General features: G+C 40.7%; 1 protein-coding gene across 3 annotated transcripts in view; it reads right to left on the minus strand.

Moving 5' to 3' along the window:
* Window positions 1-22029, minus strand: part of Dtnb (dystrobrevin beta) — a 204225-nt gene that overhangs the window by 89449 nt on the left and 92747 nt on the right. For all 3 annotated transcript variants that reach the window (XM_028778099.1, XM_028778098.1, XM_028778097.1), the window contains exon 9: window positions 8158-8282. In XM_028778099.1, the coding sequence (XP_028633932.1) occupies window positions 8158-8282 (125 nt within the window). The remainder of the gene's footprint in view (window positions 1-8157; window positions 8283-22029) is intronic.

A 22029-nucleotide genomic window follows, 5' to 3' on the forward strand; every position in this document is an offset into this window, starting at 1 on the left:
CTTAGCAAGAACAAATTGCCTGAACTACAACAGCAGGTTTATCAAAGACATCAAGAGCTGCAAGTTGGTTGAAAATGTTTTGACCAAAAGACAGACGAATTTTTTTTTCAGAGACTTAGAAGAAAAGTTGCTAGAGTGCTGATAGACTAATTAATTAGTTTTGTTTTGAATACAAGCCCTGAGATTCTAGAAACCTTGTTTACTTGATAGTCTCAACCTCCCCTAAAAGGACATAAGGAATTATGGCTGCCATCTAGTGGCAGCTTTTGGAAGGTGTAGGGACATGGCCATTAAGAGAATGGAGACACTGAGACTAAGGAGAAAACAAAAACATAAAAGAGATATGTACTGTGTCACTCATTCATCTATTCTTCAATACATTTAAATGCTCCGGGAGCTACTTACACATCTAGTCAGCAGAGAGGAAGCCGAAGCCTTTTGGAGCACACATTTTTTGTGCTATAATACAACTTCCTTGAAGAATGGACTTGAAAGTTCTAAGTTATTTATGGAATCCTAACTGCTTACAAACTGTTTCATATACATTGTCCTTAAACAGTATCCTAGGTAATTGAGTGACTGATTACTACCAACCTCAAGAATGTGAACTGAGGTCTTTTCTTTCCTTGGGAGACATTCCACCGCTGCCTTCTATGGTTCAACCAATCAGGTCACAAAGATTCCCCCTAGATTGTGAAACTTGCCATTGGTTCACACTACACTTTAATTGTTGACTGCCTCTGCCCTAAAGGCTTCTTAGCCCTGCAGGAAGCAGAAGACCGAGAGAAGACTGAGAAGAAGGTGGGATCTGGACACAAGCCCTTGCTTTTGTTCCTGTCACTCAACCTCACCGAGATTGTATTGGCTTTTCAACAGGCTGGTGATAGATACGCCATAAGGGTTGCTGTGAAGGTTAAATAAGCAAAAAGCTAGACCACTGGGAGTCCCCAGTACCAACATCTGACCTTCAAGTCAGTGGATCTGAACGAATCCTGACTCTATGTTTCTAACAACGAAACAGTCAAATATACTTTATTTCATCATTAGCTTAAATTTCTACCCCAAATTCCTACCACAATTTTAAATTTTTACTTGTTTATTTTTTGAGATGGAGTCTTATGCCACCTTGGCTGGGTAAGGCTAAGTGAAACCTCTGATCCTCCCGCCTTTACTTCCTAAGTGCTGGAATTTCAGAAGTATGCCACTACACCTATTATTAATTGTTATGCAACAGTGGTAAAACATAAGATTTTGGGTGCTTGTTGTGTATATAGTGTGTGTACTTCTGTATGTGTGTATATGTGTGTGTATTCAGACACATATACACACACAGTAGCTGCCTTTTCTTAACAATTTTCTACTTTTTAATGTTTCCAGAGAATCCCCACACATACTTTTTTTTTTTTTTAGACAAGGATTCTCTGTGTAACAGAGCCTTGCTGTTCTGGAACTTGCTCTGTAGAGGCAGGCTGGCCTTGAACTCACCTGCCTCTGCTTCCCCAGTGTTGGTGTGTGCCACTACCGACTATTACTGTTACTACCACTTCCTCCTCCTCCTCTTCTTCTTAAAGCCAGGGTCCTCACTAGGTAGTCCTGACTGACTTGGGATTCACTGTGTACATCAGGCTGAGCTTGAACTCTCAGCGTTTTTCTGCTTCTACCTCTCCACTGAGCCTTACATACACCTTCTAAATGACAACTATAACCAAACTGCCCTGGAACTCACAGCAGTCCTCCTGCCTCAACTTTCTAAGTGCTAGTATTACAGGCATGAGCTACCATATCAACCTTGGACAGTTTTTTGTTAATTTTTATTATATTTTGTAGGGTGGGGGGAGCACAGCATGGCACACAAAGTGAAGGTTAGAAGAAACTTGGAAGGAGAACTTCCACCATGTGGGTTCCGAGTACCAAACTTAGGTTATCAAAGTTCAAATGCCTTTACCTAATGACCCATCTGTTCACTCTCTTTCTTTGTTTTTTGTAAATTAATTTATCATGTGTGCATGCACACACATATACACACATACACACACATATACACAGACAACTTTGCATTCAGTTCTCTCCTTTCACTATGTTGGTTCTGAGAGCCAAACTCAGTCATCAGGCTTGGTGGCAAGCACATTTCCCATCTGAATCAGCATTGATCCTCAACTTTAGAGTTTTAATTTTATTTCTTGCTATGTAATATTGCTAAGTTTAGGGTTTTGCTTTGTTTTAATAGAGTCTCACTCTATGGCTCGGGCTGGTCTGGAACTCACAGCAATCCTTCTGTCAGATTCAAAGTGCTAGGGTTGAAGGTGTGAATCACCACATCCAGCTAACTGTATTTACATGAGCACATGTGTGTATATGTTTGCATGTGTTCCTATGTGTATGGGTATACGTGTGTGTGTGTGTGTGTGTGTGTGTGTGTGTGTGTGTATGGAGCCCCAAAGTTGACGTCAGGTGTCTTCCTTGGTCACTCTTTACTTGTTGAGACATGGTTCCTTGCTGAACTGAGAACTCACCAATTCAGCTAGTCTATGTAGCCACCTTGCCCTGGGCATCCTGTCTGTCTCCTGGATGCTGAGATTATAGGTAGCTGCTATGCATGCCTGGCTTTTATGTGGGATTGGGGAATCTGAATTCTGGTACTGAGCCATCTTTCCAGCCTTAAACTTAAGGCATCTACTGTCTTCATTGCATCTACCTCCATAACTGCACAGTGCACAGCACTGCGGCGTCTCACCTGGTGCGTGACTGACACTTTTCTAGCTGGCCTCTCTCTTCTCTTTCATTCTAGTCCTGCTTCTTATCTCAGCATGACAGACAGTGGGGCTTTTGTTTTTTATCGTTAAATTTTTTTTTAACGGAAAACTTGATAAGGCACATATAAGATATCTGCACATCTTCAATTCAGGACCATGACCATCAATGTGTAGCAGCAGCCATGCCTCGTTGGCTCCCACTCTGGAGCACCAGGGCTCCGGTTCTAACGCCATTTTCTGCCAGGACACCCCGCCCTCCACAGTAATCCCTAGTCATCTTTGGCTTCATTATAAATGTCATTTTTCATGAGTGCATTTCCTAGCTTGGCACCAAGATAAAGACAGACCATAAGGTAAAGACATCTTGTTACAGATTTAGTTTGCATATTAGGCCAAATATGAGACACTATTTTCCAAAGATTCAAAGTAAATAGGATGGTTATTCTGAACACAATGGAACAATTGTGAAACTGATCAGAAACCATGAAACTGGTTCATCAAGAAATTCTCAGGAGAGCTAAAGAAATCCCTAAGCCCCTTGGTATTTAGTTCAAAGAATGCCAAAGGCACACAGCTGAAGAATACTTAACACAAGGATGCTATTCTTTCAAGTACAATTTCAGACAACTTTAAAAGGCATTTATCTGTTGGTGAGATGGCCTGCCCTGGGAAGCAAATGGCGCAAGGAGAGAAGTGACTCCCAAAAGTTATTGTCTGACCTGCACATAGCCTAAGAATAGCATGTGCTCGCACACACAACCCTCCCACACACACACACACAACAAAATAAGTAAGTATATAATCTGACACCAGGTAGATGGTATAAAACTAAAATTCAATTATGAATTGACACGTCAAATTAGGCAAAGAGTCCTTTCCCTTTTGTTTCCTGAAGAGTTTGTCTGTCGCCTATCTTCTGCGTATGCTTGATATGCTCATACAGATCACATATTTTTGAAGTTTGGATAAATGGTCAGGGTATACTAGTCCCTCTGTAAAAGTTCTACTGTAACCAGAGATTCTAGGCAAAAGCCGGATTCTGGCAGCCCCAACTGACTAGGCATGTGCCTGTCAGAATGAATGGATAACAGGGACAAGCGATGGTGAAAATAGAAGAAGAGAATGAATTCAAATGGCCACATTAGGAAGAGAACAGAATTCAGTGACCACAGCTGGAGAAATGGCTCAGAGGGTAAGAGCACACGGTGCTCTTTTGCAAAGGACCAGGGTTTGATACCCAGTACCCTCATGCTGGCTCACAAGTATCTGTAACTCTAGTTTCAGGGGCACTAAAGAAGTTGATAAGAACCTTGGTCTTTGAACCCAAGAAAGAAGAAGTTGAGATAATGATAAACAAAATGGATAAAGGACAGGAAAAGTCAACTTTGGTGACTGCTTGACAGAGATGACTCAGAAAATGTCTTGAGAAAGAAAGAAGGAAGCCCTGAATGCTCTCCTGCTCTAATGCTGATGACCTCCGGAAGGTTCCATTTATAAATATGAAGTGCATCAGCAAGAATGTGACTGATGAGGAGCTACCACAGACAGTGCAGGAGGCTGACAGAGATAGAGAGGCCAGGAAGCAAGAGTTCCTGAACATTATGTAAAAGACCAGCCTCACACGGTGCTCAGTGTTTCCATGTGGACTGCACGCACTCGTGACTAGATTTAGTGACTGTGAAATCTGACTTCTGAGAACACAAATCCACTTCAGCAACAACTATCAATCTCTTTTAGCCTTTTTGAAGTTTTCTTTGATACTGACATTCTTTGTAAAACCATCTACTAATTACTTTAATTCTAGGAAGCTAAATAAGAGTGCATTAGAATAGAAAGAGGTCTTTTGTTGTTTTGTTTTGTGTTGTATTTTCAAGACAGGGTGTCTCTGTGTATCCCTGGCTGTCCTGGAACTCACTCTGTAGACCAGGCTGGTCTTGAGCTCAAAGAGCCACCTGCCTCTGCCTCCTGGGTGCAGGGATCAAAGGTGTGTGGCACCACTGCCCCAGCCAGAAGAGGTCTTAAAGTCTACCTGCGAAATATTTTTTTTTTTTTTCCGAGACAGGGTTTCTCTGTGTGGCCCTGGCTGTCCTGGAACTCACTCTGTAGACCAGGCTGGCCTCGAACTCAGAAATCCGCCTGCCTCTGCCTCCCAAGTGCAGGGATTAAAGGCGTGCGCCACCACAGCCCAGCAACCTGTGAAATATTCTCATACTATATTTGTCATTCATTTCGACAGAAGTGCAGATACAGAATGATTTATTTACTTATGGGGGTGTAGGGGAGGAGATGAGAAAGAGATGCATATGTGCAGGTCATATATGTGGAGGGCAAAGGACAACTTATAAGACCTGGCTCTCTGCTTCCACCATGGTGGAATCAGGAATCAAACTCAGGTTGTCAGGTTTAGTGGCAAATACCTTCACTTGCTGAGCTATTTTGGCTCTTCAAGAGCTCCTACTTTGAGTTGATATCTGAGTAATTTTTTTTAAAAAAAATTGTTACTGAAATGATTATTTGGGTGTATGTTTGTGTATGTGTGTTTATGTCATGCAGAGGTCTAGCATCAATAGTGTGTATTGTTGTCTGAGACAGGGTCTCTGAATAGGGCCTGGAGCTTGCCAGTTAGGCTGGTTAGTGAGCCCCAGGGATCCACCTGGCTTGACCTCGCCAGCACATGATTTCAGGTGTGTGCCATCATGCTCAGTGTTTTCACATGGTTTCTGGAACTCAAACTCAGGTCCACATGTTTGCAGAATAAGCACATTAGCAACTGAGCCATCTTTCCAGCTCCAGTTTTCTCTTATAAAACACATTAGGGGCAAGGGAAATGGCCACGTTGGAAATCACTTGCTATGTACACATGAGAACCTGAGGTTGGATCCCCAGTACTCATGTAAAAATCTGGGTGTGGCAGCTCACATTTGTGACTCTAGTGGTGGTGGAGACAGGAGAAGAGACAGGTGGATCACTGAAGCTCACTGGCTAGTTAGTCTAGCTAAACAGATGCGCTCCCGGGTGAGAGACCGTGTTTTAAAACTTAATAAAGTGAGAATCGACTGAGAAAGACATTCAGCACTGACCTCCACCCTCCATAGTCATGTACATACATGTGCATGTGTCTCCATACATACACTCATACACCACCGATAAGACACATACATATACCATTTAAAAATGTTTTTTAAATATGCACACACTCTGAAATTTGGCTATATAGTAATGCTGTTTTGTCTTAAAGTCTTTCTTACTTATTAGAAAAACAGAGAGAAAAAAATGAGAAAAATTAAAGTCCAAATTCACTTGTAAATAGTGCCAAACCCTAACAAAATATTACCAGGCAAAATTCAACTGTGCTTTGGATAACCAGCTTAGGATTGTTCCAGGAAGGAAAGAGTGACTTTTAAAAATAGGCCTGGGAATGTAGCCCAGTGGCAGAGCGCTTGCCTCATATGTGGGAGGCTCTGGACTTAATCCCTCGCATCATAAACACACAGATAACCCCAACTAATATAACTCACTACATCAATTAATGAGGAAAAATAAAATCATACAATCATCTCAAAATATAAAAATCCGATAAAACTTTGCATGTGTTTATTACTAAAATAAAGCATTCTTTGAAAACAGAAATAAAAAGGAAGCTGATTAACTTGATTAAATCGATAAAACCAAATTCATCTCTACTACATGACAGCTACAAGTATTCTCTTTGAGATTACTATAACACAAGAATGCCTTCTACTCAGTATCGTATGAGGGATTACAGTCATCACAGTAAAACCTTTTGCTCCCTAAAAAGCACAATTAATTCTGAAAGTCTAAAAGGAGGAAAGAAACATAGTCACCATCATTTGTATATTATAAAATTATTTAGAGAAAATTCTAAATAAATTGAATACAAATTGTTAGAAGCAATGAGTATGTTAAGAAAGGAAAGTACACAGTACACTGAAACGCAAAAGCCAATAATATTTCCATACACTACAACCAACAGCTAAGAAACATAGTCCAAAAAGGAGCCCACTGGCATGATAAGACAGTCCCCAAATTCACAGGAATTATACACTTAAAGCAGGAGTGTTCTATGAAATACTAAATATGTCTTGAGAATTTTGTAGGAAAACAGTCACTATTGGTAACTGCAACAAAATATGTCGATTCCATAGGAGGCAATCTAGTCAGGTGTATACTCCATTACCTGTACTCAGAAAGCTAAGGCTATCCTGGGCTAAAAGAGAGCTCGAGGTCAGGTTGGACTATGTAGTAAGATGCTGTCTCAAAAAACAAAACACAGCAAAGAAACCAATCTAACAAATGGATCCCCTTTTCTAGCTCCAAATTATAAACTTTATTTAAAGACATTAAAAGACATTTAAGTGAATGTGAGGAGAACATGTTTGTGAAATAGAACATTTAGTATTATAAAAATTTCAGTTCTCTCCAATTTGATCTTTGGGTTCAATAAATCAGTAAAGACCCAAAAAAATTTCATGAACCCAATAAGCTGATCCTAAAATACGTAAGGAACTGGAAAGAATAAGACAGAGAAGACACTCCTGAAAAATATCACTAAGTCTTTATGGTAATTGAGGTGATTTTAGCAAAGGGATAGCCAATCTGGCCAAAGAACAGAATAAAGATCCCATAAATCAACCTGTGTACATTTGGAAACAACCTTTTTCCTATTTATGCAGACCAAAGGTTGAGCCCAGAGTTTGTGTATGTGATGTGAGCACTGAACTCTGGAAATTTTAATTCTGACAATGATAGCACAAACAACAGGCCATAAGGGAAATGATGTATTAGACCCCGCTCTAAAAAAAGGAATTTGGAAACAAGTTATTGTTTAAATGGAGACTGGTGTGTGTGTGTGCACGTGTGTGTACATGTTCATGTGTGTGTGTGTGCTTGCGTGTGTATGATTTGACATCATACCATACAACAAAAATCTACTTCACCTTCACGTGAACTGACGACATGTAGAAGAAACAGCTTACAACTTGAAGAGAGGTCAGCATACTACAGAGCAATCACAAGCTGCTGCACGGGGCTGCCTCTTGTCATTCTGTGCCCTTAAATTTGAACAGATAAAATGCAATAGCTTTTCATTCCCATGCCATGTGAATATCTAAGTTGAGTGCTCGGGTGTGTTGTTGCCAGAGACATGGCGGCCACAGTGAAGGGAGGGAAGGACACACAAACAGTGGCAGACAACCCAATTCCATGCCACCATTATCATTCTTTGGGGTACTCGTGTTTCTGGAGGCTGCTGTGGCATTTTGGCTTGAGGAATGCAGAGCAGTACACACAGATATTTATGATGGTTGAAAGAAATCAGCACTTGAACTTAGAGTTCCCATCAGAAAGCCGCAATTCAGCAAGGCCCATGCAGGTATATACTTACACTATATGTGCAAGGTCAAGTGGTTTCTCTGGTTGTTCAGGAAAAACAGGATGTGGGGGTTCTCTGGAGGGTACACATCCCAAAGATTTACTAATTGCATGGCTCAGCTTCTTTGCAGGGGATTTCTGTATCAAAGGAGAAAATAAGGAAATGAGACCTTTCAGAAGAGCTTGGTGACAGAGAGTGTGGGAAATATCTTTTCAAGTACCAATCAGATTTCACGCTGGTCAGTGTTACCGGGCCTTGCAGAAAGGAAGCAGCAGTGCTCTCAATGCCTTCTGTGGCTTCTCCATTCCTATGGTTCCTCCTTTTCTTCTACCATAACATTATAACATCAAGTTGTGAGATAAAGAGACATATTCAGTTTCCTCTGGATATCTCCACATATTGGGAATTCCATTTTCATAGGCTTCTGGGTCATTTAAAGTAAAATATTAGGTGATTCTCTACTGGAATTTTTTTGATGGGTACAATACCAAAAGGCTAAAACAATGCAAAGAGCACACAGATTGTGTGTGTTGGCAAATCAACTGCCTAGCTAGACCCCTAAATGCTAGAATACTCCCAAGGCAGACTAGGCATTATGGTACAAGCCTGTAATCCAGCACTTAGGAGGTAGAGGTAGCAGGATCAAGAGTTCAAGGTCATCTATAACTACCCAGTGAATTAGATGTCAGCCCGGGCTGTATATGTCCCTGCCTTGAAATAGGGGGAAAATGTAAGGAAGAACATCTGGCATTAAGGGTCTATCTGTGCAAATGGATTTAAACAAATATAAGTCCCTATATAAACAGCATTAGACCTGTCAGTATAAACGATGATGTACTACAAGGTTAAAATTAAAAAAAGTTGGAATTCTACTAATTTCACTGGAAAGCAGAAACACCAGTTCTCAAGGAAGGTTGTTCACTCAAATAGTAAATAACTATTTTACTACATTTAAAAAATGTCCACACACTGAGTCAAGTCCACTTTTATATTGACCAGAGCCCTCTATTCTACAGCCCCACTCAGGCTGCCTTCTGCATTTCTTTTTTTAAAAGCTGGCAAGTAAACCCAGAGTTTGATGCTTCTGAGTTATATACACCCACAGCCTTTGAAAATCCCAGAGATTCTCTTTATACACACTGTATGCTATCCAACCAATTCCCTTTAAGTAACACTGCTGTCTGAGATTTTGGCAGGATATTAATGAAAACATAAGTTGGAATATTTAAGTCTGCTGTCTATACGATTTATTATCAAACACAACACTTTAGATAGAAAGCACTGCTTGTGCACAGCCATGGGTCTCATCAATACTGCATTTCCACTTATTATTTATTAGGCAGTACCCACCATGGAGCTCAGACTGGCCTGGAACTTGCAGTCTTGCTGCTTCAGCCTCAAATGTTGGGCTTATAGGTATTCATCACCATTAAACTTTAATATTCTGCTTGCTTTAGTATTTTAACAACACATAAACACAAACCTGTTTTCCATTGAGACCATATAGGCAGAGTCAAATTTCATACAGCAAACACCAGCAGGAATTCTGAACTTGCCCCCAGCTGCTCTCGACTTCTTTTCCTTTGCAAAACAAGTAGCTATGAAGTGACACAGACTCTAACCTCTAATCCACCACTGCTCCTAGACAGCAAGACCCTCTCACTCAGTGACTCTCACAGGCTGACAATCTGTATATAAGAGCTAAAGAAGCCAGGTGGTGGTGGTGCACACCTTTAATCCCAGCTCTCCGAGTTAGTGTTAAGGCAGGTAGATCTCTGAGTTTGAAGTCAGCCTGGTCTACAGGATAGCCAAGGCTACACAGAGAAGCCTGTCTTGGGAGGAAAAAACAGTAAAGAAATGCTGCCATGTTCACCTGCACACATGCATTCCCAGCCTGCATCTCTCTTATCTCCCACCTACAAGGGGCACAGTAATGCATAACATGTCCCATAGGTCTAGAGACCTGAGTACAAGCCTTGATCCAGGCTAATCCTTTCTCACCATCTTACATAAGTGTCCTAAGGTGCTGGAGTACCTTTCCTCTGTGAAGATCTTCTCAGTGCTCCACTGGTCAGTGATGCCTCTCCAGGCTACCCATGGTCCTGTGTGTATGTCCACCCTCATACTGACCAGGTTACAGTGTTGAATTCCTTTTCTGTCTTTGTTAGACTCTTGTGTATGAAGGGACCAGTTATTTCTTATTCACCTTTGCATTTACAGACCCTATTCTTAGGACAGAACATGTGACTTGAACATAATTTTCTAGCATTATTTTCAGCTTTATGTGTGTCTTTGTGTGAATTACAAGTAGAAAACAACAAGTGGAAATAAAAATCCAGTAGCTTATTTCACCTTTACAACTAATCTCTGTAATTTCTTGATTTGATGCTATACCAAAGAACTACCTGAGCCAATAATTTACGTAGTTTAGAAGAAACAGATTTACTTTAACTCCATCCCGAACACTAACAGCCATGAAATCACAGGCTTAATAAACACTAAAATAATAGCATGACTAATGAAATAAGTATCTGCATTTGTAATCCTTAATAATCTTAGCAGCGTTCTATGGTATTCTTAAAAATACTGCTTTGAGCCAAGGCTTAAGAAGTATATCCAATTTTGCACAGGCCAGATCAAGGTACTGGCCACCATGCCTGAAGACCTGTGTTGGATATGCAGGGGGCAGACAGTAGAAGAGACTGACTCCCACAGTTGTTCTTTGACCGCCACATACATACCACAACCTCTGCATCCCCCACACAAGTAAATGAATGAATGCTAACAAAAAAGATAGAATCCAATTTTAAGGCTCAAAACAGGCACAGGGCTAGGGACATAGCTCGGTTAGTGGAATGTTTGTCTACCATGCATAAAGCCCTTGGTTTGACCCCAGTATCACATAAACTATGGTGGTATTCCTGTAATCCCAGCACTCAGAAGGTATGAGTAGGAGGATCAGAAGTTTAAGGTCATCCTTGGTTACAAATCAAGTTCAAGAGGGTATAAAGTGTGTAATATGGTTTTAAGAGCCATAAAGCTATAAAAGTTATCATGTCCATCTAGTATTCTGTACAAGAAACAACATGACAGTCACTTTGAAGGTTCGTGTAGGTCCTCCCTTGTCCCCCTCACACCTCCTGATAGGCACTGACATGGATTTTGTATTAATGATTTCCTTACTTTATTATTTCTACAATTGTGTACAATGATATATCATTCAGCAATGTTTAAAACCTACGGAGGCTAAATACGTATGCATACACATACATACCTCAAAATTGTGAAAATTAATCTATTGCAATTCACAGATTTTCTTTGCTTTCCAATGGAATTTTCCTGCATAGTTTGTTATAATTCAGATAGTCACGCACTGCTGATGAACACTTGGTTTGTTTCCATTTGGTTCTATCAATCACAATGTTGCTACTAAGTTTTCTATCTCATGATGTTTGGTGGCCACATTTAAGAATTTCATAAGATTGGGACTATTGGCTTGCATGGCTGTGTACATTTCAATTTTGGTAACTATTGCCAACTCGTTTGCTCTACAAATTGATTACACTAATTTCCCATCAGCTGCGTGGAAGAGTGCCTGAAACTCCACATTCTCGCCAACCTTTGTCACTGCCAGACACTTCAACATTTGCTAGGCCTGTGGGTAATAAATGGTGCTGTGATTTCAACTTGTGATTTCCTCAGAACCAAAATGCCTGGGATCTTTTTCTTTATTTGTAGGACATTTGTGCTTCTCTGAAATATCTGCTCCCACTGTTTTGAGCACTGATAAGAGAAGTCAGTTTAGGAGGCTAGAAACCAGAGGGGATTATTTTCTCTACTTGGTTTGCTTTCTTTTCCTCTCCTTCTCTCTCTCCCTCTCTCTTGTGACAGGACTGCATGTAGCCCAGGCTATTCTCAAACTCATTACATAGCTGAGGATGGCTTTGAACATAAGATCCTACTGCCTTCCCAAATCTAGACCTATGCTACCTGGCCTGACTCTCTTACTGGTTGGTTTACAGCAATTCTATTTTTGTATTTTAAACCTAAGAAAGTTATATTGTATAATGTCTCCTTTAAGTTTCTCACTGTATTATATTTTTGATGAACAACTTCCTTTAAATATTGACCATCCCAATTTAGTATTCTAGTATCTTCATTTTTGTACCTTTTATATTTTAAAACTTCCCCCTAAGACCATAAAGGTATCTCCCCACGACATTTTATGAAGTATTGTTATTTAGAGCTGGAGGGACAGCTCAGAAGGAGCAGTAAAGATGCAAGTATGATGCAAGTGTGAATTTGATCCCAGAACTGACATAAAATTTGAAGGAGAGAACCAACTCCCAGTTGTAAAAAACCTGTGTGTTCTTATTATCTATTTTTAGCCATTTTTTTAAAAATAAAGTTTTATGCCCAGCAACCCTGTATTTTAAATATGGTAAAAAGAATGTAGCACAAAACTTACCACTGTATTATTTATGTGTGTGTGTGTGGCTGCACTTATGCCATGGCTTTAATGTGTGTGTATAACTGTGTGTCTGTGTGTGTGTTTGTGTTTGTGTGTGTGTGTACAATTTGCACAGGTCCCTGCAGAGTCCAGAAGAGGGCGCTGGAGCTTCTGGAGCTGGAATTACAGGCAGTTGTGAGATGCCCATCATGAATGCTGGGAATTGAACTCAGGTCCTATGCAGCAGCATGTGAACTTAACCACTGAGCAATCCCACCAGCACCTTCTGCTCATTTTTCAATTACATATTTGAGGAGCTACTCCTAGGAGTCAGGCTACTTGTGTGTATTTTCCAGCACTCCGTGAAGCGCTTCTTCGTGTTACTATTCTTCGCTTGATTATTTAATTTATCCTTGATGTACATCAGCGCATATATTTTTAGCTTTCTTACCCCAGTGCTTTTCTCATTCTAATGATTTATCCAGAAAATCTCTCCAGCTTTCTACACTGTCACTACCAAGTAGTGACTTTGTTTCCTTCCATTTGAAACATCTTTTCTTTTCCTTGCTTACTGTTTAGGATACTGGGAGTTAGTAAAGTGCTGTGCCCTAAGATTTTTCACCTTTGCATGGTTAAATTCTCAATGGATTTTGTAAAATTTTCATCTAAGTTTTTTGAGCTGATTATATGAATTCAGTTCATCCTACCATAAGGATTTGTTAAATTATAATGCTAAGTCCTTAACTACTGGAATAGAAAAACAAGTGTGGTCATGATATATCTCTTGTGAACACTTATTGATTTCTTTCTATGTACAAAAGTGGTTTGTCATGTTCCTTTTTTTTTTTTGATGATTTTCTAACTTGTTGCTATCAATATAATTAAAGTCTGAAGAATAAAGTAGAGACAATTATTAGTTTTTCTAGAATTTTTCCATAATACTGGCACTTTTCATTTATTTGAATGTTTACTTATGCCAAGCCATTCAGGCCGGACTGTTACCTCTGTGGAAAAATACTCATTAGGTTTCCTCAGTGCCCCACTCCCACCCCACTCAGTCTCCTTTCCTTCTTTGAGACAGGCTTTGATGTTTCGGGTAGCTGGCCTCAAACTCTCAATACTCATGCTTCAGCCTTCCCAACTATTTGGGTTTTCCTCTCCATCTGGAATCAGTTTTGGCAAGTAATGCTGTTTTAGGAATTTGTTCCATGAAGTTTTCAATACCCAAATACATGAAGCTTTTCTTTTTAATTGTCACTAACTTCTCAGCGAACATAATCTATGTCATATGAACTCTTTTGAGCTTCCTTTATGTGTTTGTTAGAGATAAAATCAGTAATGGATACATTCAAATTTATAAAAAATAATTTTATTTTATTGTGTATATATACATGTGTGCACACGGGAGGGTACATATAAGTGTGCAAGTGCACATGCACCTGTATACACACGTGTATGAAGGCTAAAGTACAATCTCCTTAGGAGCTACACCTCCTTTGAGACAATGCCTGGCTTTCACCAATTAGACTAGAGTGCCTGGCTAGGGAGTCTCAGAAATGCTCCAGGGATTACAAGCGTGTTCCACCATACCCTGGGGACTGAACTTAAGCCCTTGTGCTTGCAAACCATGTACTATTCCAAGTGAGCCATCCACCCAACGCTTATGACTGAATTTTCTACATTCTTCATTTTTTCTGCTAAGCCTAACTGTTGTTGAAAAGGGTGTGTTAAGGCTACTTGCTTATGTACTCCTGAATTTTTATTGTGCTCTTAATTAATTTATTGCATATATTTTTTATATATCTAATATCAGAGGACAACTTCCAGGAGTTTTTCTCCTTCCACCTTGTGAGTTCAGTGTGTAGAACTTTGGTTATCAGGAATGACGGACGACAGGCGCCTTTACCCCTGAGCCACCTCATAGGCCTATTGATTCCAATGTTTAGATCTTTGCTTGTTTATTTGTTTGTTTGTTTTTTGAGACAGGGTTTCTCTGTGTAGCCTTGGCTGTCCTAGAATTTACTCTGTAGACCAGGCTAGCTTCTAACTCACAGAATTCTGCCCACATCTGCCTTTCAAGCGCTGGAATTAAAGACACGTGCCAAAACTGCCCAGCTAATTTTTAAATCTTACAGTTAGTTTATTACTAAGTACTAACAATATAGAATTATTCATCTTTTTATCTTTGGTAAGCCATATCTCTGGTAAGAAGTCTTTAAAATTGTGATAAAACATATATCATATAGAATCTACCATTCTAACTTTTCTGATACTTTGCCTTAAAAATCCTAAGATAAATATGATTTTACTAAATGTCTGTTGATTAGTACTTTGCTTGCTATGCCTTTTTTTAATCCTTAATATTCCAGTTTTCCTATGTATTTTTTAAAACTATCTCAGAAACTGCACAGGACCAGAGTTATTTTAGGTTCTGGTTTATTTTTCTCATTTTTTTCTATGCTTCATTTTTGTAATTTTGAATCAATTCACTTAGTGGCTGCCTCTTAATATATATATATATATATATATATATATATATATATATATATCATATAATATATATTACATATATATTACATATATCATATATATTACATATATTACAATGTAATATATATTACATATATGTTTCATATATCTATATCTATCTATATAATACATATATCCATATTTAATATACACACACACACATATATACACACACATATGGGTGGGGGTAACAACTCATGAGAGCCTTATCTTATACCAGGGACTCCAGTGGTACTTTGTATGGAAAGGCTTACTTAAACCTGGTTCAGTCTTGTGAATTAGGTATTCAGTCTCGACTTATGGGTAGAAAATTTTAAATGCTGTATAGAAAGCCCACAGAACCAGGCATGTCTTATTCTATTCTAGCTACAACCCAGTCCAACATTAATGTTGCTTAGAGAAAGAATATACAGAGAGTAGGAGAGGCAGCCCAGAACAATGTGGCATTCTTCAGAGCAGCTGGAGAGAAAGACTCCCATGGTCCAGTGTGGGACATCCAAGTATTGCAATTGAGACAGAATCTCCAGCTGAGGGGCGGATGTCAACAGGGGGAGTGGGAGGTGACCTGTACCCTGGCTGTTGCTCTGGGCATTCTTGTATCAGAGCTGAGACTTGTTTCCTCTGGCAGCTATGGACCAGGATCCAAGAAACTGATTTTTTTTTTGTTCTTTTTGTTGTTGTTGTTCTGAGCTCATGTCACCATATTTTCAATAAGCCCCAAGCTAATTCCTCACACAGCACTCTCTTCAGCCAGGGTTCGTGATGACAGGCCCTGACACCTGGGAGCATGACAGCCTACCAGAAAAAGCTCAAGATTGGTGCCTTTGAGGCCTTTCCTGTCATTTCACTTCTAATTACCCTCTTTGGAACATATTCCTGAGCTCCCGGCCATACCATCTGAAAGGACTCATGCAGAAAAGCAGCCTGCAGTAGAGGGCCCTTGATCCAAGCCCATTAAATCTTCCAGTAAGTCTGGAATCTTCTATATTTTAACATGAACACTTTATTCAGTAACTTAAAATCCTTTCAACAGAATCATGTCTCAACCAGTTTCATGTAACATCTGTGTGAGCTGCATCTTATTCAAGTCCAAGAAAGTCAGTTACTGCTATCGTTATCGTCGTTATTATTACAACTACTACTCTTTGTGAGCTGAACCTCGCCCATGCTTACCACTCCCACTAAATGCACCGCGTCCCAACTCTTCCTTCGTGTCGATTTACTTTTCCTCAAAGGATTGTTTTTGCCTTGCTCCAAAAGTAATGGACTTTGAAAACAACAAATTTACTTTTTCTAACAATATTGTTGTTTACCCTAAATAGATTAGCCAGGCACAGAATTCAACAATAATCCATTTGCTCATCTCTCTAATTCCCTCCTTTGTCTTTCACTACTTCCCATCTTTTGTCTGTGTTCAGTATTCTGAATCCTCAGTCCTCTTTAGATTGATTTCTCACTTTCATTCTGGCAGCCTCTAACTTGCTGTTTAGCCCCTTCACTGAGATCTCCAATGTTTTTTCATTTCCAGGAATCCTACTTGGTCTCTTTTCCCACATTCTCTTGTTTCTTTGTGAGCCGATAGCAAGATGAGGTAGCTTACAGCAGTGATCTCACAGCACAGGAAGGTCACTTAGGAGGATCAGGAGAAAAGGGTTGAGGCCAGCTATCTAAAATACAACCAATGCACTCCCTTCTATCTAACTAAACAATTACTTTTATATTCCGAAGCTTCCTTCTTTAGCATTTTTAACATACCATCTTCTAAGTTTGTGATCTGCTTACTTTTTTGTGTGTTTTTACTTGCTGTTTCTTCTTCATGAGTTGCGTTGAGAGCAGGTTTCCCCTTCAGCAGGGACGGTGCTGACCAGAAGCCTCTTTGGATCTGAGCTGTTAGACAACACTGCCACAAAGGGATTTTTTTGGGGAGGAGGAGGCTATGTTCATTAAGACCTGACCCTTGAGTAGTGCTATACAACAAAAAATTAAAGGAAATGTGCTGTTTCTGTATTGCCCAGTGTGGTAGCAACTGGACATTCATATTTTCATTGCATGTGAGAAGCTCATTTTTAAATTTAAATTTTAACTTAAAGTCACGTGTTTAATGACTACCATACTGGAATGTTTAGCTAGAGATTCATTTCTCTTGGTTTAATGCATGTTTTACTTTTAATTTATTTTTCTTTTTAAAGCAGAGTCTTACTATATAACTCTGACCAGCCTGATACTTACTATGTAACCCAGGCTGACCTAGAACTCACAAAGATTCATCTGCCTCTTTCTCCCAAGAGCTAGAATTTAAAGCATGACTATGTAAGTTGTTGGTAGAAAGCTGCATGGATGCTTCAGTTTAGCAAACATTTCCAGCTTCAGGTTTTCAATGCTCCAACCTCTGGGGAGCAGATTGTCTCTCTCTCTTTCCTTCTTTCTTTCTTCCTTTCTTTCTTTCTTCCTTTCTTTCTTTCTTTCTTTCTTTCTTTCTTTCTTTCTTCCTTTTTTAATTAATTTATTTATTTATCTATTTTTTCTTTTCTTTATTTTTTCTTTCTTTTTTTTTGGGCGGGGGGGTTGAGACAGGATTTCTCTTTATAGCCCAGGCTGTCCTGGAACTCACTCTGTAGACCAGGCTGGCCTCGAACTCAGAGATCCGCCCACCTCTGCCTCTCAAGTGCTGGGATTAAAGGCATGCACCACCACCACCAGGCTAAGTTCCCATTTCTTTTTCTTTCTTTCTTTCTTTCTTTTTTTTTATCTATATGAGTACACAGTGGCTGTCTTCAGAGATACCAGAAGAATATGCATCGGATCCCATTACAGATGGTTGTGAGCCACCATGTGGTTGACTGGGAATTGAACTCAGGACCTCTGGAAGAGCAGTCAGTGCTCTTAACCACTGAGCCATCTCTCCAGCCCCTTAACCGCTGAGCCATCTCTCCAGCCCCTAAGTCCCCATTTCTTAAGGAGTGTGCTCATCTAAACTATTTTTCAAGAGATTGCTGAGGTTCTAGGTTCAGTTCCCAGCACCCACATGGAGGCACACACAGACACACACACACACACACACACACACACACACTCATATATAATATAAAGAAATAAATCTTTCATTTCATAGTTCTTTGTCTTTCAGTCACCTTGGTGAAGCTTGGTCGACACCAGCCCCTGCTCAAGTCCCTGGGCTGAAGCTGCCCTTGAGCACTGGCCATGCAGCTCCAGAGGCCCCCCGCAGTAATGACCTACACTAGGGAATGCATGTTCCTGCTTTCTGCAGCTTTTTGTTGAATATATACATTTTTCGCTGAAATGATTCTGGGTCTGAAATATTCCCTGTTTTAAATCATGAAGGAAATTATTATTAACATAATAATGTTTTATTATTTTCATAGTTTGGGTCCAGATGAATGGAAATATCAAAGTATCCCTGGATAACCATCTAGGTACTAGGTCTATTTAATCTTCTAACTCACTATATAGACCAGGCTGGCCCCTAAATCACAGAGATCCACCTGCCTCTGCCTCCCAAGTGCTGGGATTAAAGGTTACACAGCTACACCTACCCTAAATTTCTTCTTTTGATAGTCTAAAGTTTAATTTAGGGGCTGGAGAGATGGTGTAGAGGTTATTAATATTGGCAGCTCTTGCAGAGGACCCAGGTTCAATTCCTACACCCATATGAAGGCTGACAATGTCTGTAACTCCAGTTCCAATGGATCTGATGCCCTATTCCAGGCTCCACTAACACCAGACACACACATGCTATACATGTAGACATCTACACACATAAAATAAAAAATAGAATCTTTAAAATTTAATTATTTTTAATAGAAAAAAATGCACTCATCTCTCAAAGGACTGAACTATATTTATTATAAAATGTAGTTTTGAGAGGTGGGATGGGTAATGAGTAGAGGTACTTTCACCCAAACAGGCCACCTGAGCTCGGTCCCTGGATCCCACAAGGTGGTAGGAAAGAAGTGACTCCTGAGAGTTGTACAGACACAGACACACACAGACACACACAGACACACAGACACAGACACAGACACACACACACACACACACACACACACACATGCTCTTTCAAATGTAGTTTTCTTACTCTATTAATTCTGTTTCTGAAATAAATCATGTTAGCTTCTCTGCAGGGCTGCGTGCTCTTCCTTATGGGTAATTCTGACCTAAGTGTTCAACTGTGCAGCCAGAGCTTCCTGCTCAGCTTGTCCCACTCTGTCGTCATGTCTGCCTTCTTGGAACCAAAGCGTACGAGCTACTCAGAGAGCATGCAGGAGGGACAGAAGGTAGATCCTCGGGAGAAAGCTCTGTGGTCTCCTAAACACGGGCCTCCGGGCCTCCATCCTCGGCTGGACTCTGCAAGCACTTGGAGCCCCGCCCTGCTTCTCCAGCCTACGCTCCCTTACTCACTACATCCACTACAGACACCTCCATCACTGCGCACAGTGCCAGAGTCGCTTGTCATTTGTCTCGAGCTCCTTGTACTCCCACGGCAACTATTGCAAGGTGGAAAGTTTCCAGGCGCTGTTCGTGCAGCAGCAGCAGCAGCTCCTCGCCCTTCTTTTGGACCACGATTTTCATCTGCATAAGGACACCATCTGCTTTTCAAGGACATCCAGCAGTTAAGGTTTGCCCTCTTTTTTCCTGGTTAGTATATTTGCAAATGATTTTTTATATTCTAATGTATCAGTTCTAAGTATATGGAATCAGATGGAAAGGCTATAAGGCATGTTTTCAATCTACAAGCTCGAAATGGAATCCTTACTTAAAAGTGTTTATTTTTTACAGTTTGCTTTTAAAAAGTGAAAATTAGAATGGCTGAGCTCTAGTTTCACTCAACTAATAAAGCTGTAATTTTTAACGACTTAAGTCTGAGAGAAATGTAATTCATGTAATTTTTGTTAATCTTCCAAGATTTAAGAGTATTAGCTCTCTGACAAGAAAATATGACTAAAGAATTAAATATAATTGGTTCACATGCAGTTTCTGAAACATGTCTATACAAACTACAAACCCCCTCTATCTACAAAAAAGCCACTACTGTCGGATCTGCTCCCATAGCCACGGCTCTGGAGGAACAGCAATGGCTCACACTGCTCGGCAATGCCCTTCAGCTTCCTTTTCAGAAAAGAAAGGGTAAAAAACTTTCTGGAAGTCAGCATCCACAGAGACATTCCTAGGTAGCCACATGCCACGGCAGTACTCGCTCCCAGGCAGGACACCCCTGGGCTGAGAGGACAGTTGAAGGCTGGGCCGGGGCTGTACGAAATGCAGCCCCCTTAAGGCTGAAGCTTGGGGCCAATGTTCTCCTAATTGAGTTGTAACATCAATGTGACATGAATGAGAAGCTGCAACGATCCCTGCAATGTTCCTGAGTGGAGCCTGGCATTCCACAGCACACAGCAGGTAAGCACTACCCCCACTATTACAGTACCAAACTGATAGCACAACTGTTTGAATTCACAGACAGAATTCCTTTTCTCTGTGAATTTGTTTTTAAGCAAAGAGAATTCAGATTTATTAAGGAAAGGGAAAGAATTCCTATTGTGGGGCCTCCAAGGGAGGAACACCCCTTGGTGTAGTTTAACTGATAGTTCATATTCTTACTTGTTAGCTTGTGTTGCTTTATGTGAGAATTTAAGGCACTGTATTAGGAGGATGAATAGCTGGATTTGTGGGTAAGTAGAGCTTGCTATGCAGATATGAGGCTCTGAGTTCAATGGGGGAGCAGGGCAAGGAGGCAATAACACAGGAAAATCAGTGCAGCCACTGGCCAGCCAGCCTAGGAGGGGGCTTACATCAGTGAGCTCCAGGCTCAGTGAGAGGCACGGTCTCAAGGGAATAAGGACAGAGAGAGTGATACAACAGGACATGTGGTGTACCTCTCTGGCCTCCATGTGCATGGGTTCACACAAGACACAACAGAAGTATTACATCACTTACAAATGAGGATGCAAACCAACAGCAGAGATCATATGTGGTAGGGGTACAAAGTAAGGCCTCATCCAATCACACAATTTTACCACTGAAAATGCACACACAGGGAGCCCAGTCCTAAATAAATGCATTCCCTAGATAACTCTCCACACCACAGAAGAAGATAAAAAAGAACCGCTAAAGCTATATGGAGAAAAGACAAAACTAGGAACAGACAGAATGTCCATTAACAAGGGAGTGAGCAGGATTTGGTGTATCCACAGAATTGAACTCTAGATGGCTAGGGTGGCACATGCTTGTAGTCTCAACACAGCCATACCTCATGAGAACGGAGGACGTTATAAAGCCAGCACAGCAGCTCGACAAAGGTCCAGCGAGGCTGAGCGAGCGATGCGACTGCCACTGTGCAGTCTTCCACTTTTGGTCTCCATCTCCACGTGTTGCATCCCTACTACTAGTCAGTCAGGCTGCAGGACGCCTTTGCCGCCCCCGCCCCCACCTCCGCTCCCGCCCCCGCCCCCACCCCCACGTTGTCTTGCTCCTCCCTTGCCAACATGTTACCTCCTCTCTGGGACCTGGCTATCGCTGCTGGGCCCCAGCAAGTGGGGGTGAGATGGTGCATCTCAACATCAAGAACACTTGTCTGGAAGGCACTTAAGAACTTGGTTTAGCCGGGCAGTGGTGGTGCTCGCCTTTAATCCCAGCACTTGGGAGGCAGAGGCAGGTGGATTTCTGAGTTCAAGGCCAGCCTGGTCTACAAGAGTGAGCTCCAGGACAGCCCGGGCTACACAGAGAAACCCTGTCTCAAAAAACAAAAAAAAGCCTAGCTCCCCACACATAAACACCTGCACATACTATATATTGCATACCACTTTTCATAGCTGAACATATAAAGATAGTTCACTGATAAGACTACCACATAAGATTCCACAGTATTTATATATCATAGCAAAAAAATT

Source organism: Grammomys surdaster, unplaced genomic scaffold (genome assembly GCF_004785775.1).
Source record: "Grammomys surdaster isolate TR1022 unplaced genomic scaffold, NIH_TR_1.0 324, whole genome shotgun sequence".
In the NCBI taxonomy this organism is placed as follows: Eukaryota; Metazoa; Chordata; class Mammalia; order Rodentia; family Muridae; genus Grammomys; species Grammomys surdaster.